Source organism: Haliotis rubra, unplaced genomic scaffold (genome assembly GCF_003918875.1).
Source record: "Haliotis rubra isolate DU_JTF1 unplaced genomic scaffold, ASM391887v1 Scf510, whole genome shotgun sequence".
Lineage (NCBI taxonomy): Eukaryota > Metazoa > Mollusca > Gastropoda > Lepetellida > Haliotidae > Haliotis > Haliotis rubra.
Window position 1 is genome coordinate 523,796 of NW_025767203.1, and position 17,937 is coordinate 541,732.

The following is a 17,937-nucleotide window of genomic DNA, read 5'->3' on the forward strand; positions in this document are numbered from 1 at the left end:
TTACTTTAAGCTGTTTTAAAACGAAACATGTTTCTCTAACACGTCTGACAGTGTAAAAACTATTAAACAAATATATTCTGTCCATCTTACACAGTAGATTGGTGTGGCGGTGTGATACCATAATACTGTCTGAGAGTTAGCCAGGTGCCATGTACATAGGGTGTCAAAAAACACTTCCTCACCCTATTATATACAGCTCAGTCCTTAAATATGTGAATAATTACATCTGCTCTCAAACATAACTGACCTTTCTGTTACTAAAAATCAAGACTGGAATATCGACTGAACTACAATCGAACCAGAACGAAAATGAATCCCACCTCACTAATGCTTGTCAGGGACATGTGCTGTGCCTTGATTGTTAGCGCTATTATTATTATTATTATTATTATGTGTAGTTGGGCTGGGAGGGGTTACCCGGATACGCGGGACGGGTGGGTGAGGAGTTGGACCCGGGTACCGGTCTCAATACCCGGACCTGTTCATGTGACTAATAGATAAAACAATGTAATATGTTATTCTTTCATCATTAAAGGGTTGTATTGTCTTTGAAGATTTAGACATAATTACAGTCACTTCTTTTGAACATAATACATGGTTACAATATTGAAAAACTTGAAATTTTAGCCTCCGAGCCGAAGAACATATTGTCATTTCTTACAAATTTGATGTCAGGAATTAACATAACGGGTATCAGGGAAGGGTAGGGTAACAGAAGGTGGGGTACACGGGTAGAAAATTTCGATCCGTCCCAGCCCTAATCTGTAGTGAATATAATGAGACAAACGGACATTATCTTACCTCCATGTTAGAATCTCGATCTGACTGGCTCACATGATCTTAATAAAATATAATGTATGGTTTACAAATTTTCCCTGGGAATTAAATAATTTCTGAGCAGGAGAAAAACTCCCTCATACCCTGCTACAAATAAAACAGACTGCTCTCTTGTTTCTGAGTGGGATAATATTCTCTTGAAACCCACTCCATAAGGAATACTTCCATAGTACTCATGTGGTAACACATGTTATATCTGGGATTACACTTTCTTCGTAAAGTACAGATTCTTGTACTTTTGCTGGGTTGAGTCCCATCCGGGATTCGAACCCACACCCTCCTCATGAGATAAACTTTCTCAGCATTAAGGGCTTCCCTGTAAGTCACAATGCAGGCTTTAATTACGGAGAGAGTGATAACAGCTTGGCTCAGGGCACATGGGACAATTTATTCGGGGACAAGGGAGGCAACTCAGGGTGAGTGATTGTATGATCGCTTCAGGGAATTGAATAGGATTCAAAATTTCCACTGACCGTCGAATGAAAACGGAGATAAGCAAAAAGCATGAGTGAGGATAAGGAAAAATAATATAATTAAAAAGTAAATACAAAGCAAAGAAATAATCTCATATGTTACACCAATACGTCTCCAACTACAAACATATCTCAATTAAACTAAAATCGGTAAATCACATTACTGTTAGACTTCCTGAAAATGTGCTGCCATCTTCCACAAGACTGGCATCAGCGAAGGATGTCCCTGAGAGTGAGGCTGTCTATATGGCTCCCTTCCATTACAATATCAACAGTTCTCTGTGCCTGTTCCGACAGCTGTGGGTTCCTCTTTGACCTAGAGGACAAGGATGTGTTTCTTCTGTATGGGTTTGCTGGTTGGCGCTGAGAGTTTCCAGTTGTCTCCCCTTGTGGTGGGTTGATACGAGGGTTATTCCCAAGGTACAAACCTTGAAATGCCTTTAACAAGAGATGTACCAACATTTTAATCATTTTATCTAACTCAAATATAACAAGAAGACAAAGTCATCAATATCCCCCGCAACGGCAAAATACTCTTTATGAATATGTCTACTAGTTATGATTATGTCAAATGTTTTGGAGTGTATACAGAAAAGTGGAAGGAGAGTATTGAAAGGTTTTAAGATCAGCTTACCACTACCAGCCAGTTAAACTTGTTGCCATGGAAATGCAACAAGATCACATCCTCAAAGTCACAGCCTAAGTCATGTTTCCATGGAAACCACAAAAAATAAAATTCATATCTGGGTCTAATCCCCAAAAGGCACATCTAAAGATCATGCTTGATATGTGTACCACGCTTGATGAAGCTAGCATGTATAATTTAGGAGATCTGCTCCAGACAAGATGACATCCTCATAGCCACAGCCTAAGTCATGTTTCCATGGAAACAGCAAAAAATAAAATTCATATCTGGGTCTAACCCCCAAAAGGCACATCTAGGGATCATGCTTGATATGTGTAACAAGTTTGATGAAGCTAACATGTATAGTTTGGAAGATTTGCTCCAGACAAGATGACATCCTCATAGCCACAGCCTAAGTCATATTTCCATGGAAACAGGGGCGGTGGGGTAGCCTAGTGGTTAAAGCGTTGGCTCGTCACGCCGAATACCCGGGTTCAATTCCCCACATGGGCACAATGTGTTAAGCCCATTTCTGGTGTCCCCCGCTGTGATATTGCTGGAATATTGCTAAAAGCGGCGTAAAACTAAACTCAGTCAGTCCATGGAAACAGCAAAAAATAAAATTCATATCTGGGTCTAACCCCCAAAAGGCACATCTAGGGATCATGCTTGATATGTGTAACAAGTTTGATGAAGCTAGCACGTATAGTTTGGAAGATCTGCTCCGGACAAGATGACATCCTCATAGTCACGGATTAAGTCAAGTTTCCACGGAAACCGCAAACAATAAAATTCGTATCTGGGTCTTACCCCCAAAAGGCACATCTAGGGATTATGGTAGACATGTGTACCAAGTTTGGTTAAGCTATCACAAATAGTTTAGGAGATATGCTTTGGACAAATTGTGACGCACGGACAGACAGAACTCGTTTCTATATCCCCCGCAATACTGATATGATTCATTTTCAGGAACTGAGTGAGTGAATTTAGTTTTACTCCGTTTTTTAGCCTGACTGACTGACTGAGATTAGGTTTACGCTGCTGTTAGCAATATTCCAGAAATGGGCTTCACACATTACACCCATGTGGGGAATCGAACCCGGGTTTTCAGTGTGATGAACGTACAGAGCTCCAGATAAGATTTAGCTCATTTGGTTTCTGTACCCACTGTATTTTTTTGGAGTGGGTATTATTAATGTTGAGTGGGTATTTCATTTTCCGTTAGTTTACTAAGCAGGTATGTTCTGCCTTATGTCATACCTAATCAAAACCAACTTAAATATAATGGAAATGATTTCATAAAAAATCCCCCATCCTATACTGACATTACAACACTTGTCCTATACTAACAGTACAACTTGATAACAATCGATGTCTTTTTCATTACGCAAGCGATTTGTATGAATATATTCCGGACGCATTTGTTTTAAAACTTTTGCATATCTAACATTTTCAATGTGTAATTGGTACGCAACAATTATTTTTCAATGTGTAATTGGAAATGTTCTATGCATAGTTTACCCGGATGCACAGATTATCGGGGCTTCTGAAAGATTGCCTTAACTACTAGGCTATTCCACCTCCCCCTTAAAGAATGAAAATCAGGACATTCGTCTACATTGACAAAGGACAATAAACTATGAGTTCATTATAACTTCGTAATGTCAACTAAATTGCACAGTATGCCTGGTCCAGTTATTATATCTGTCAGTTCATTCTGATTGTCTTCTTTTTTAACCCAGTTTACTGAAAAAGAAATGACTGTTAGTTAAAGCTGGGTTCAGCAATATTCTTGCAATATGGGAGCAGGTAGGGTAGCCCAGTGGTTAAAGTGTTTGCAGGTCACCTGAATACACGGGTTTGATTCCCCACATGGGTAAAATGTGTGAAGTCCATTTCTGGTGTCCCTCGCCGTGATATTGCTGGAATATTGCTAAAAGCAGCATAATACCCAACTCACTCTAGTAATATGTCCTTTAATCAGATCAAAATCAATACCTGTATGCTTCGTAACAGGTTCTGTCGGTCTTGTGAACTATTCCGCTCTCGACTTGATGATCTGTGTCGAAAGGAAGCACCATCTATTTGGTTAGTGCGATGTCTACCACGGCCACGCCTCTCTGCAGCATCCACTACAATAGCAGACATTCAGTTCATAAAACTTACTAATCATTAACTAGTATCAATAAATAACATTTTTGTGAAAGCTCCGTGGGTTACCTGTCCCATGAACAAAATAGTTTCATGACACTTCAACAAAATAACTGTACAAAAAACAATAGTGACTTTAAAAAAAAAAGAACTGGATACAAAGAATTCTGTGACATTGAAAAATAAGAGTCATCAGAAGGTGACAAATCCCCTCGGCCCGCACAAATTTGAAAGAACAAATCATCTGACAGTTACTTAAAGTCCGACTTGATTTTTTTAGATGAGTCCAAATAATTTCCACGGAAATCATGAAAAACATAAATGACAAAAGTCTGCAAAAAGCAAAAGGCACCACTTCAAGATCAGTTTGATATATCTGTCTGGTATTGTAGATATATATTTAAAACCTTCCGTGTTGTGCTCTGGAAACGAAGCCCACCCCTCCCTTTTGATACCAAGTCCAAAATGTTTCATGGAAACCAAGAAACATAGAAATGACAAAAATCTGTAAATAGCAAAAGGCACCACTTTAGGTTCTGATTGATCTATCTACCAAGTTTTGTTGAAAGATATTGAATGGCTTTCGATTTGTGCTCCGGAAATGAAGCCCACACCTCCCTTTTGAGACTAAGTCCAAAATGTTTCCATGAAAATGAAGTAAAATAAAATGCCAAACATCTGTAAATAGCAAAAGGCTCCAGTTTAGGTTTTGTTTGATACATCTACCAACTTTTGTTGAAAAATATTGAACGTTTTTTCAGTTATGCTCCGAAAACAAAATGATAACTGACAGACGGACGATGTGTTGACTGTATATTTTAAACTCCACCACCAGCCCAACCCACCCCCTACTTATAGTCATTACATTCATACCAAGCTTAAGCCCAGTGGCCAGAGGTTCTCAATATTAAGAGATTAAAAACTTTAAAACTTTGGTTTCAAATAATTAAAACGAAAAACACCTGTTAATGCAACCTCACATTGATATAATAGAAAACAATATCTTCATCAGATGAACTGGAATGCCCAAAATCAGCTTCATCTGTCCAGTAGTATCAGAGAGCATATCCAAAAGAATGGTCAAAATGTAAAATCTTTTCAACTGTAGAGGTCAATATCAAGGTTACTAGGCGTCAAAGGTAGTGTTGGGAATCGGAAACCAAATCCACTATCTATTATCGGAGGACTTGTGGTGAACGATTATCGATTATAATCGAAATATATACATTTTTAATGTAATCACCAATTTTAAGGGTTTTCCCCCAGTAATACTGTCATGCAATGAAATGCACGCATGCAAGTAAGACACTGGAATTGTAATTAAACAATAAAAGTGGTTAAATTTTACAATGCGCATAACTTTATGCTGTTGAGCGCATGTTTGTTTGTGAATAATCATCAAATTAAATGGTAAGTATACTTAATTCAAGGGTGTTGTACAAAAACAACAAAATTCCAATTAATCAAAATATATTTTTTACAATCGATAATCATTTTTAATCCTTCTTTCGATCGATTTTTTTTTCTTTCGATCATCGGACTACCACTAGTCAAAGGGTCATGTCACTTGTGTATCAAATTTCGTAACATCACATGCAGAAATGGCTGAATTATGGCTGTCACAGTGACCTTCAGATTGAAATTTTACAAGAACAAATTTAGAGTCTCTTAATCTGGAAGCTCAATAGGGCTGAAGGAGTCGTTGTCGGCACAGGTACTACAGATACGTACCCCAGGTACGTTTCTGTATACAGATATGTAACCTAAACAAAGTCAAAATACAGAAACGTGTCCGGTACCCTTAACGGCGGACGAGTCCATATTCCGCAATCCAAAATCGAAACCGTATGTAGTTGTTCCCGTTCAACTGATTCCGAGTGGTATTCATGTGCATCGTGAAATATCCGTTACTGTGTATTCTCATTACTTACATAACGCAATCAAATGTATCTAATACAACAGTATGACAGTTCCAGTCAGGAATACGACACAATGGGAATGGAATCGTCCTAGGGTACGTTTCTGTATTCTTATTATGGCCTGGGTACGTTTCTGTATACAGAAACGTACCTGGGGTACATATCTGTAGTACCCATGCCGACAACGACCCCTTCAGCCTCAATAGGGCTTGTAGTTTAAGAGAAGTTTTACAAAATACAAACTTAACAAAGGCATACAATGCACCATCACATTATTTCCCTAGCTTTTAATCTGTGACCCTTTGATGTAACCCTACCTCCAGCTCCCCTGGCTTGTGTCTGTGACCCTGTGGGTGGTTTCCGTTCCACTACTGGTGGGGCACTGTTACTCCCCGCTGCCCTCAGTACATCTCCCAGGTCAATCTGTGCTGTGGGTAGTGGCTGCGACGCCCCTGACTCCCCGGCCTGCATGTGAGCCAGCTGGTGTACGAGGTCGTTCCGATGCTGCATGGCTCGTTGGAGGAGTCGTGAGCCTGGTAATGTGTTCTCCATCTCTAGGTGATGGGAGTCTAATCTGGAGAAGGATGCGAGCATTTTTAACACTGCAGACATCAATATTCCAGGTGAAAAACCGATGACATGTGTCAACCAAATCAGCGAGCCAGACCACCCAATTCTGTTTGTCGCCTCTTATGACAAGCATGGGTTGTTGAAGATCAATTCTAACCCGGATCTTCATGGGTCTCATAAGCAGTGAGTTATTGGGTGAGTGGGTGGGTGCTACAGTGGCCTGGAACAAAGTCTGGACAGGGCAAAAATAAAGTTGACAGAATGTGTAAAAATCAGGTTGTAGGTGTTTGATTACATGCAGTCAACATGGCCACCAACCATCTATCTAAGTGATTATGACTTATTGTCACCAGTAATCTGATTGACAGCTTGTCACCAAACATGAATAATTTCAGTAAATATAATGAACATAAACAAAGTATGCCAATAAGATGACGATCATGTAATGAGTGTATTTTGGTACCATTTTCATAACACACATTGGCTGGTAACAAGGACAGCATCACCAACAACATGAGGGAGGGAGTGAGTTTGGATTTACACCGCTTTTAGCAATATTCCAGCAATATCATGGCAGGGGACACCACAAATGGGCTTCACACATTGTACCCATGTGGGGAATCGAACCTGGGTAGTTGGCGTGATGAATGAAAGCTTTTACCACTGGGTACCCCACCGCCCCACCAACAACAAGAATGAAAATGGCAACATCTATGGCAATGACAACATCAACAATAGTGAGTGAGTTTAGTTTTACGACCCACTCAGCAATATTCCAGCTATATGGCGGCGGCCTGTAAATAATCAAATCTGGACCAGACAATCCAGTGATCAATAGCATGAGCATCGATCTGCGCAATTGGGAACCGATTACATGTGTCAACCAAGCCAGCAAGCCTGACCACCCAATCCCGTAAGTCGCCTCTTACGACAAGGATGGGTTACTGAAGGTTCATGCTAACCCGGACCTTCACGAGTAACATCAACAATAATGAGAGTGACTCTCACCTCTCCCCCTCCGCACCCAATGCGACCCCTGCTAGTTCCATGCTGGATGGGGGGCGGTGGGGTACAGCTGTGTTACGCACAGGCCGACGCACCAGCCCACCAGGGTCCTGCCTCCCGACTGAACCCTGGCCAAGAGATGCTAGACCTACTCCTGGGATCTCCAGAGTTATCCCCCTTGAAGAAGCGGACTCGCTTGGTAGCGAGGCATCAGATGGACGTCTGGACCTGTATTCAAAAATTCGAGTGAGTGAGTAAGAATAGGTTTAATGCTGACTTGTCTAATGGTTGGGTACAGCAGAAGTACGCTTTGTACAGTGTATCAATATGAAAATGAAATCTGAAGATCCTATGAATATATACTTCCCATCAAAAGTCTGGACTCACTAGTGTAAATATAGCCACTTACTTCAGGCAACTGTTCTGAACTAAATGTTGCAAAATTTTCCATACTGTTTAAATATACTGTTTACACATGAACTGATGTATTGTAAAACAAATTCATAACATTGAAAAGATTATTGTCATGAGCTCAATAACTGATAAAAATCAGTGACAATTGGCGAATTCTTAACAAAACTTTGCGTCAAAACGCAGCTGTTCACATGCATGATATTTGCACATGCCTTTCAGCAGTTTGATGCATGATCCTCGTGCAGTTCATCTGCATAAGGTTTGCTGTTGATTCCCCCAATTTAGTGGAGAAATCAATCTTCGATGTAACCATATATATATACATAACATGTTATGAGTGTTTTAAGTGAGTCTAAACTTTTGATGGGAAGTATATTTCCTTTGAATTTGTTGCTATTTGCTGTAGCTGTTAATAATATTTGTGTGGTAATGTTGGTAAATGTCTTTAAACGATCTCTGTTGTCCATGGAGAGACTAGACTGATACTTCTGTGAACCATTTATTCTAATCCAAGTTTTCATGGGTAATGCCCTTGAATCAGAAACAGTGTCTTTTAATGCAGTGATGTTTACACAGGCGAGGCCAGGTGAGGTGAGGTGAGGTGAGGTGAGGTGAGGTGAGGTGAGGTGAGGTGAGGGAGTGAGTGAGTGAGAGCGTGAGTGAGTGTGAGGGGTTTTATGTCGCTTTTAGCAATATTCCAGCAATATCACGGTGGAGGACTCTAGGAATTGGCTTCACACATTGTACCCATGTGGCCTTTGTCTTGTTAATCCGGGCCTTTGGCGTGACGAGCAAATGCTTAAACCACTAGGCTACCCCAATGCCCCATATGCAGGCAAAGGGGTATCTGAGGAAAAGAATCTGTAAAAGCTGTGTTTGTAGTATCATTCAAAATTGAGTGCGTGAGTGAGTGAGTGAGTGAGTGAGTGAGTGAGTGAGTGGGGCATTCTATTTTCTACAACACCAACTGTCTCCCATACAGAGTGTAACTCACTGCAATGTTCGTGGTGCTCCGATCTGATCCGCCAGACCTGTGGCAGGGCTCCAGACAGTCAGCCCATCAGCTGGACATGTCGGCCGTGAGTGGAGCAGCCAGTTGTCAATGCAGTCTTTGTGAAACTAGAACGAAGGGAATATTGACCAGTCTGTTACAAAATTTACAAGCATAACAATTCACTTGACATCATCTTCAGTAAGTCTCCGTGTTAAAGCATGGTTTGGTTTGGTTGTTGTTTAACGCCGCACTCAGCAATATTCCAGCTATATGGCGGCAGTCTGTAAATAATCAAGTCTGGACCAGACAATCCAGTGATCAACAGCATGAGCATCAACCTACACAACTGGAACATGATAACATACATCACATCAGCAAGTCTGACCACTGATATAGTTAGTGACCTCTTACAGTCAGTGAGTGGGTATGGTTTGCTTTTAGCAATATTCCAGCAATATCACCAGAAATGGTCTTCACACATTAGACCCATGTGGGGAATCTAAAACCAGGGTCTTCAGCATGACAAGCGAATGCTTTAACCATTAGGCAACCCCACCCCCTCACCTCTTACAAGAAGCATGGGTTGTTGAATACCAGTTCCAAACTCGGACCTTCACAAGTCCATTACATGCGTGAGTGAGTGTGAGTGAGTGAGTATGGTTTTATACCGCTTTTAGGGACCGTTCATAATTTAAGGCTAGGGTAGGGTGATGATGATTTTTATGGAGAAGCACGTACAATGTGAATGACCCCCCTAAAATTTATGTACAAAGTAAGTGACCCCCTGCATGTCATGTACAAAGTCAATCACCCCCCTCCCCTTTCCATATTTTTAAAGCATAATTTTAAAGTATTTTTATGTACAAAATTGCTGACCCCCCAAGAAACATGTGTACAAAATTGCTGACCCCCCCTACCTCCCAAGAACAAAATGGGTGACATCCCCTTAAAATCATCATCACCCCACCTAGCCATAAATTATGAACGGTCCCTTAGCAATATTCCAGCAATATCATGGCAGGGGACACCAGAAATGGGCTTCACACATTGTACCCATAAGGGGAATCGAACCCGGGTCTTCAGCGTGATGAGGGAACGCTCTAACCATTAAGCTACTCCACCATCCCTCCATTACATGAGGACTGCCTCCGTGGTGTAGTGGTTAGAGAGTGCCCGCCGAGAGCGGAAGGTCGCGGGTTCGATCCCTGACTGCGTCATACCAAAACACGTTAAAATATGGTACTTGTTGGTCTCTGCTTGGCGCTCGGCATTAATGGGTACAACAAGGACTGGTCGGCTCGGAGTCAGTATAACGTGTCTGAGTGGGGTATTCATGCTTCACTGCAGTATTGTATCTCAGTGGGCTAGCACTATAAAACCAGCTTAAGTCTGGGCTAGTACAAGCAGCCGCACATACACATACACACGCATGCACGTCGTCATATTTTTAGTGAAATATTCTCAAGCCTACGTAAAACCCAGTTTCACCTCACCTCACCTCCATTACATGAGGAACTTGTGGTCTCATGTATTACGTTGCGAGGCAAGTATATGTTTCTTTATGAATTAGCTCACCTTATGTTTACAGGGTAGTTTGCGCACATATTGCCCTGGCTCAAAGCAGCGGAGACACACGCGACACTGTGATCCAGGGGCAAGGAGGTTGCTGCGTTCTCTGACACGTTCCAGGGGAAGAGTGTTGACCACTTCTTCTGGCATGTCGCTTGTCATGCTGGCGTGCTGAGTACTGGAATGATATGTGTACAACTAGAATAAATACAGTGAGACCCCGGATACCCAGACACATTCGTGTTTGAGTAAATCGTCCGGATAACTGAATGTCTGGATATTTGGATTTTATGTTTCTGTACACCTCAAGAAAAATCCAAATTGTTCATGATCACCAAACCTGTCCAAAATGTTTACTAATGCTATCTAAGCTTACATTGGGATTTTGTTCTTTGTAAAGACATATCTCTTTCTTTTCCTTGCCTGTCACTGCATAATGCTTACATTTAGTAGGTTGACAGGCCATTGATGACCAATTTTGAAGGACAACCAACACTAATTTGAAGGAATACCCTTGCCTCACTGACTTGAATGTCAACATACTGCACTATTATTGCTCTGACTGTACAAAGAACTTAACAGTTAGAACGCAATGATTCACTCAGTGTCAGAAAGGCCTACAAGACCAATACTCTGCTAACCGGTCATTAATCCAGATTAGTAGACTTTGTCTTGCGTCAAGACACATGGGACTCTCACGCTTCACTCCACACGGTCAGCGGAAGATCAACGCTTCGTGTGGATAATTGAGTCAATTTTGTGTTGATTTAGCCAGTTGGTTTGTAAAATTTACCAGCTGGAAACCGCAAATCTGTTATAGACAGTCACTTTTCGATTCAGCTTGATGTCGGAGGAAAGACAAAAATGACTCAAATGTCAGATGATTGCCACTTTTCGAAACAAGGGGAAATGCAACATAGAAACATAATCTAAAAGAACCATAATTAAGACACTTGTTAAAGCACACTCCGGCGCAGTGATGACTTAGCATAACATCACTACCACAGGCTAATTTGCATATCACATGACTTTTCTCTTGTTTGTAAACAAACACGCATATTCATAATTATAAGAGATTGGCCTTACGCAAGCTTTTCGGCGTGCTCTTCAATATTTTACATTGTTACATATATATTCTTCCACAACTGCGACAGTAAGGTCTATGACGGTACATATTTAGATATCAAACTGGCTGCATCGTTTGCTCTCTGTCGGCTTCGATGACAGCACGTGGAGCCGTACAACTTATGTAAACAAAGAATCGCTACGCAAATCGAAATAGTGTTACATGTTTTAGGATATTTTCTCAGTGAAACTAAACCATTCTATCAAAGATGTTTACTTAGATGTGTAGACTCGTCAAAAATAAAAGACATAAGAAATATGCACATTATACTGAATGGACTGTGCAAGATGTGACAAATCGTCACATCTTTCTGGCCTGTGGCAGAGGTACTATGCTGGCTGGCCGCATGGAACTCTGGGTAGAAGAGTGTTGTTAAAGGATTCTAGCATGTCCTCGGGATACAATGAAATGCGCCACCAAAGCAGCCTGGGTAAACTGTGCCCCTTTTCCCCATTATAGTCCAATACTGGGTGCACAGGATACGTGCATATATTACCTGTTTTGGGATGATTTGATTGGCTGCATGATGGCTTTCCTAATCACTGATTGGTTGATTGGCATAAGAGTTGGCAAAAAGTACAAATGGTCACATGAACTCCTGAGACAAATCTACTATTCGAAAGCATGACCAGCAGATTGTGGAATGGCAAATTGGTATGACTGTAAAGAACAAGACTGACTGACTGACTGACTGAGTTTGTTTTATGCCGCTTTTAGCAATATTCCAGCAACATCACGGCGGGGGACACCAGAAATGGGCTTCACACATTGTACCCATGTGGCCTTTGTCTTGTTAATCCGGGCCTTTGGCGAGCAAATGCTTAAACCACTAGGCTACCCCAATGCCCCATATGCAGGCAAAGGGGACACCAGAAATGGGCTTCACACATTGTACCTATGTGGGGATTCGAACCCGGGTCTTCGGCGAAACGAGCCAACGCCTTAACCACTAGGCTACCCCACCGCCCGTAAAGAACAAGAGGAAGCAAGTCTATCAGCAAGTTGAGATGCTCAGACAATTACTGGTCCAGAGTGAATGAGTGAGATTAGTTTTACGCCGCACTCAGCAATATTCCAGCTATATGGCAGCAGTCTGAAAATAATTGAGTCTGGACCAGACGATCCAGTGATCAACAGCATGAGCATCAATCTGCGCAATTGGGAACCGATTACATGTGTCAACCAAGTCAGTGAGCAAGACCACCCGATCCCGTTAGTCGCCTCTTACGACAAGCATGGGATTACTGAAGATCAATTCTAACCCGGATCTTCATGGGTTACTGGTCCAGAGGATCAATAAGAAAGACGACTAGGTTATTATTATCATATATATACTGACTTGTCCAGCTGTAGCAGCATGTCATAGTCGGTGGCGGACAGCTCTCTGTTCATCATGTCTGTGGCCACGGCCCGTGGAACTGAAGCACCAAACATACGCTCAGCTGGACGCCATCTCTGGTTTCTTTTCTGCAAACAAGTGAGACACAAACTAAGTTGAACAATATTTGTAATTTACCAAAAGAAAAGTCTACATTTAAGATATGTTTTTTTTTTTCAAAACTCCATACAACCCATGAAGATCCGGGTTAGAAAAGATCTTACTGACTGAGTTTGGTTTTACACCGCTTTAAGCAATATTCCAGCAACATCAATGGCGGGAAATGGTCTTAACCCATGCTTGTCACAAGAGGCGATTAACAGGATTGGGTGGTCAGGCTCGCTGACTTGGTTGATCACTGGATTGTCTGGTCCAGAGTGGATTATTTACAGATCGCTGCCATGTAGCTGGAATATTGCTGGGTGCAGCGTTAAACAACAACCAACCATGCATTAACATTGAAGATGATGTCAAGTGGATTGTTATGCTTATAGTTGGGGCACAGACTGGTCAATATTAATCAAGTTCTCTTTGGGTGGCAATAAATCAGTGTTCTAGAAAATGAACTAATCATGTTACCATGGTTACACAGATGGCTAAAAGAGTTCATATACAAGTATACTCACATGTCTATATTCGAAGGAATGCTGTGTGTGTGTTGGTGTGTTGAAGCAGGACTGACACAGATAATACTCAGTACAGTGTGTGCACCTGTTGAGGAAATATAGGAAGATTCAATACCAATGTATTCTATACCCATCAAATCCATCAGGAAGGAAAGGATCTCTGCACAGGTAGTCCCAATTACAAAGTAAGGAGTAATAATGAAATTCACAATTTTCACAGACAAAGTACTTTTCTCTTGTTTGTTCAGCTGATGCCACAATCAGCTTATTAACAGAATATCATATTATCAAAAGCTTGATGAAAATGTAATTTTTTAATTATGTTGTTTATTTAAAAATCAACAAGAAATGGCGGTATAGTGGAAAAATGATCAGGGCAAGTGATTTTACATGTGCCACTGTACCGAGTACAATAGCAATTTTAAAGTTATTTCCACCCTGCAATAGCCATAGGGACCGTTCAGAATTTATGGCTAGGGGTGGGTGGGGTGGGGGTGGGGGTGGTGATGATGCTTTTATGGAGAATCATATACAATGTAAATGCCCCCTCTAAGATTATGTACAAAGTAAGTGACCCCCTGCATGTCATGTACAAAATCAATGACCCCCACCCCTTCCCATAATTTTTAAGCATACTTTTGGATATTTTTATGTACAAAATTGCTGACCCCGGTACATGTGTACAAAACTGCTGACACCCTCCACCTCCCTAGAACAAAATGGTCGACCCTCCCTAAGAGCATCATAATACCCCCCGAATTATGAACAGTCCCTAAACAATTGACAAAATGTTCACACAAGACAGTAAACAATGTTTTAAAGGCACAATGTCACACTTATTATCCCTTACGACTTGCCTGAAGTCGACAATTGAAACTTTGAGGCGAATAGCTTCAAAACAGAGAACACTTGCCATATATGGAATGTAAACAATTGCTCTGTACATCGAAAACTGTTGCATGCAGTGCTGTCGGTGTTTGCCGAACCAGTTTCAATCACAAGTTGTGTGTAGGATATTAGTAAAGAGCGTTCCAAGGGACATAACTCTCTGGGATTCACAAATAATGTTCGGCCGGTAGAGGGTGCAAGAGTTGATTTAACGCAATAATGCATTAATTCATTTAAACTTTTAAATTTAATATACTAATGTAAATATGTTTTCGTGTTTGGAATAAATTATATGATAGTTTCCCTCAGGTCTGAGAGTTAGTATTATTGAGAGAAAAGCATTATATATTTTTAGAGGAATGTGATGTTGTGCCTTTAAGAACACACTTGTATTGTAATGAAATGATGGTTGTAACCAACTTCATCTTAGGTCATGGCCACTTGCTGTATATTCCACCTGAGCTGCATATAACAAACTACAGTCATAACAAACTAAATCCAAAATTGATTAGAGTTAATTGTTTGACTGTGAGATAATAATGAACCATACAATGTTATGGATAAGAATCTACTCCAAACGTCACTCTCTATGCAATAAACAAGAAGATGTTATCCATTAATGATTGTGAGAAAATAATGAAGCATACAGTGTTATGGATAAGAATCTACTCCAAATGTCGCTCTATGCAATAAACAAGAAGCTGTTATCCATTAATGATTGTGAGAAAATAATGAAGCATACAATGTTATGGATAAGAATCTACTCCAAATGTCGCTCTATGCAATAAACAAGAAGCTGTTATCCATTAATGATTGTGAGAAAATAATGAAGCATACAATGTTATGGATAAGAATCTACTCCAAATGTCGCTCTATGCAATAAACAAGAAGCTGTTATCCATTAATGATTGTGGGATAATAATGAAGCATACAATGTTATGGATAAGATTCTACTCCAAATGTCGCTCTATGCAATAAACAAGAAGTTGTTTTCCTTTAATGATTGTGAGATAATAATGAAGCATACAATGTTATGGATAAGAATCTACTCCAAATGTCGCTCTATGCAATAAACAAGAAGTTGTTTTCCTTTAATGATTGTGAGATAATAATGAAGCATACAATGTTATGGATAAGAATCTACTCCAAATGTCGCTCTATGCAATAAACAAGAAGCTGTTATCCATTAATGATTGTGAGATAATAATGAAGCATACAATGTTATGGATAAGAATCTACTCCAAATGTCGCTCTATGCAATAAACAAGAAGCTGTTATCCTTTAATGATTGTGGGATAATAATGAAGCATACAATGTTATGGATAAGAATCTACTCCAAATGTCGCTCTATGCAATAAACAAGAAGCTGTTATCCATTAATGATTGTGAGTTAACAATGAAGCATACAATGTTATGGATAAGAATCTACTCCAAATGTCGCTCTATGCAATAAACAAGAAGCTGTTATCCATTAATGATTGTGAGAAAACAATGAAGCATACAATGTTATGGATAAGAATCTACTCCAAATGTCGCTCTATGCAATAAACAAGAAGCTGTTATCCATTAATGATTGTGAGTTAACAATGAAGCATACAATGTTATGGATAAGAATCTACTCCAAATGTCGCTCTATGCAATAAACAAGAAGCTGTTATCCATTAATGATTGTGAGAAAACAATGAAGCATACAATGTTATGGATAAGAATCTACTCCAAATGTCGCTCTATGCAATAAACAAGAAGCTGTTATCCATTAATGATTGTGAGAAAATAATGAAGCATACAATGTTATGGATAAGAATCTACTCCAAATGTCGCTCTATGCAATAAACAAGAAGTTGTTATCCATAATGTCGTATACTTCATTAGTGGTTTTATTATAACCGTAGTTCCTGTATCATGATACAGTTATATACTGGATGCAGTAACATGCACTAGGTCCTCCTTGCAGGTACAAGAGGGGATGCTCTCACCATCCACAACTCACCTGTAGCACTTGCCCTCGATGGGAGCAATATGGCAGCTCCTGCAGCAGGTTCCAACATGTCTGTTCATCCTCCCTGCTGCATCCTGCTTGTCTGCAGCATTCCGCATCTCCAGTTTGAGAAGATTGAAGGGTCCGAAGTCTTCCCGACACATGGGACACTTAATGTTCTTCTCCCCGACACCCTGCTGATGCTCGGCCCAGATCTTCATACACTTGATGTGGACACTGTTCCCGCATCCGAACCTGCAGAGTAACGAGTGAGTTTGGACATTTTGCATCTTTAAGTGACATACCCAGTAGTATCAGGGTAGGTGACAACAGAAATGGGCTTCACACTCTGTGCTCAACTGGTGATTCAAAACTTAGGCCTTTGGACTGCCTAGCAGTAGCAGATACTTAAAAAGAGCTCCAGATAAGATTTAGCTCATGTGGGTACTGTACACACTGTATTTTTTTGGAGTGGGTATTATGAATGTTGAGTGGGTATTTCATTTTCCGCTACCCACTGCTTTCAAATATGTGCTTATTTCAGTCACTTTACTCACCTAAGTATTACGTCATTGAGTAAGTTTACTAAGCAGGTATGTTCTGCCTTATGTCATACCTAATCAAAACCAACTTAAATATAATGGAAATTATTTCATAAAAAATCACTTATCCTATACTGACATTACAACACTTGTCCTATACTAACAGTACAACTTGATAGCAATCGATGTCTTTTTCATTACGTAAGCAATTTTTATAAATATATTTCGTACGCATTTGTTTTAAACTTTTTGCCTATCTAACATTGTAAATGCGTAATTGGTACGCAACAGTTATTTTTTTATACGTCATTCTATGCGTATTTTACCCGGATACGCAGCTTATCTGGGCCTCTGCTTAAACCAAGTTGCTACTCCACCACCACAGCAGAAAAAAGCTGATGAAGAATGGCTGGAGAGCTACAGTTGGCATTTTAAGCTGCTAGGTTTCATTTGGTTTGTTGTTTAACGCTGCACTCAGCAACATTCCAGCTATACAGCAGCGGTCTGCAAATAATCGACAATCAATAATCGATAACCAGACAATTGAGCGATCAACAGCATGAGCATCAATCTACGTAATTGGGATACAATGACAGGTGTCAACCGGTACACATGCATTATACCGGATACCTGCCTGCCATATTTAATTAGGTCATGTGATGCGAGCACGGAAAGGTGAAAACATATAAAACTGAGATGAAAATTACCCTAACCCCTAACCTAACCCTAACCCCTGACCCTGCTAGGTATCCAGTATAATGCATTCTAGCCTGTCAACCAAGTCAGCGAGCCTGACCACCTGATCCTGTTAGTTGCCTTTTATGATAAGCATGGGTTGCTGA

The 17,937-nt window shown here is 40.4% G+C and overlaps 1 protein-coding gene across 1 annotated transcript in view; it reads right to left on the reverse strand.

The window, feature by feature from the left end:
* Positions 1–647: 647 nt before the first annotated feature.
* The window catches only part of LOC124292278 (E3 ubiquitin-protein ligase ZSWIM2-like), a 31,177-nt gene continuing 13,887 nt past the window's right edge, over positions 648–17,937 (reverse strand). The window contains exons 5-13 of the mRNA XM_046729339.1: positions 16,566–16,808; positions 13,688–13,772; positions 13,023–13,150; positions 10,564–10,735; positions 8,989–9,113; positions 7,584–7,808; positions 6,323–6,579; positions 3,934–4,067; positions 648–1,748 (exon numbers count right to left, since the gene is read on the reverse strand). Coding sequence (XP_046585295.1) covers positions 1,521–1,748; positions 3,934–4,067; positions 6,323–6,579; positions 7,584–7,808; positions 8,989–9,113; positions 10,564–10,735; positions 13,023–13,150; positions 13,688–13,772; positions 16,566–16,808 — 1,597 coding nt within the window. The 3' untranslated portion in view covers positions 648–1,520. The remainder of the gene's footprint in view (positions 1,749–3,933; positions 4,068–6,322; positions 6,580–7,583; positions 7,809–8,988; positions 9,114–10,563; positions 10,736–13,022; positions 13,151–13,687; positions 13,773–16,565; positions 16,809–17,937) is intronic.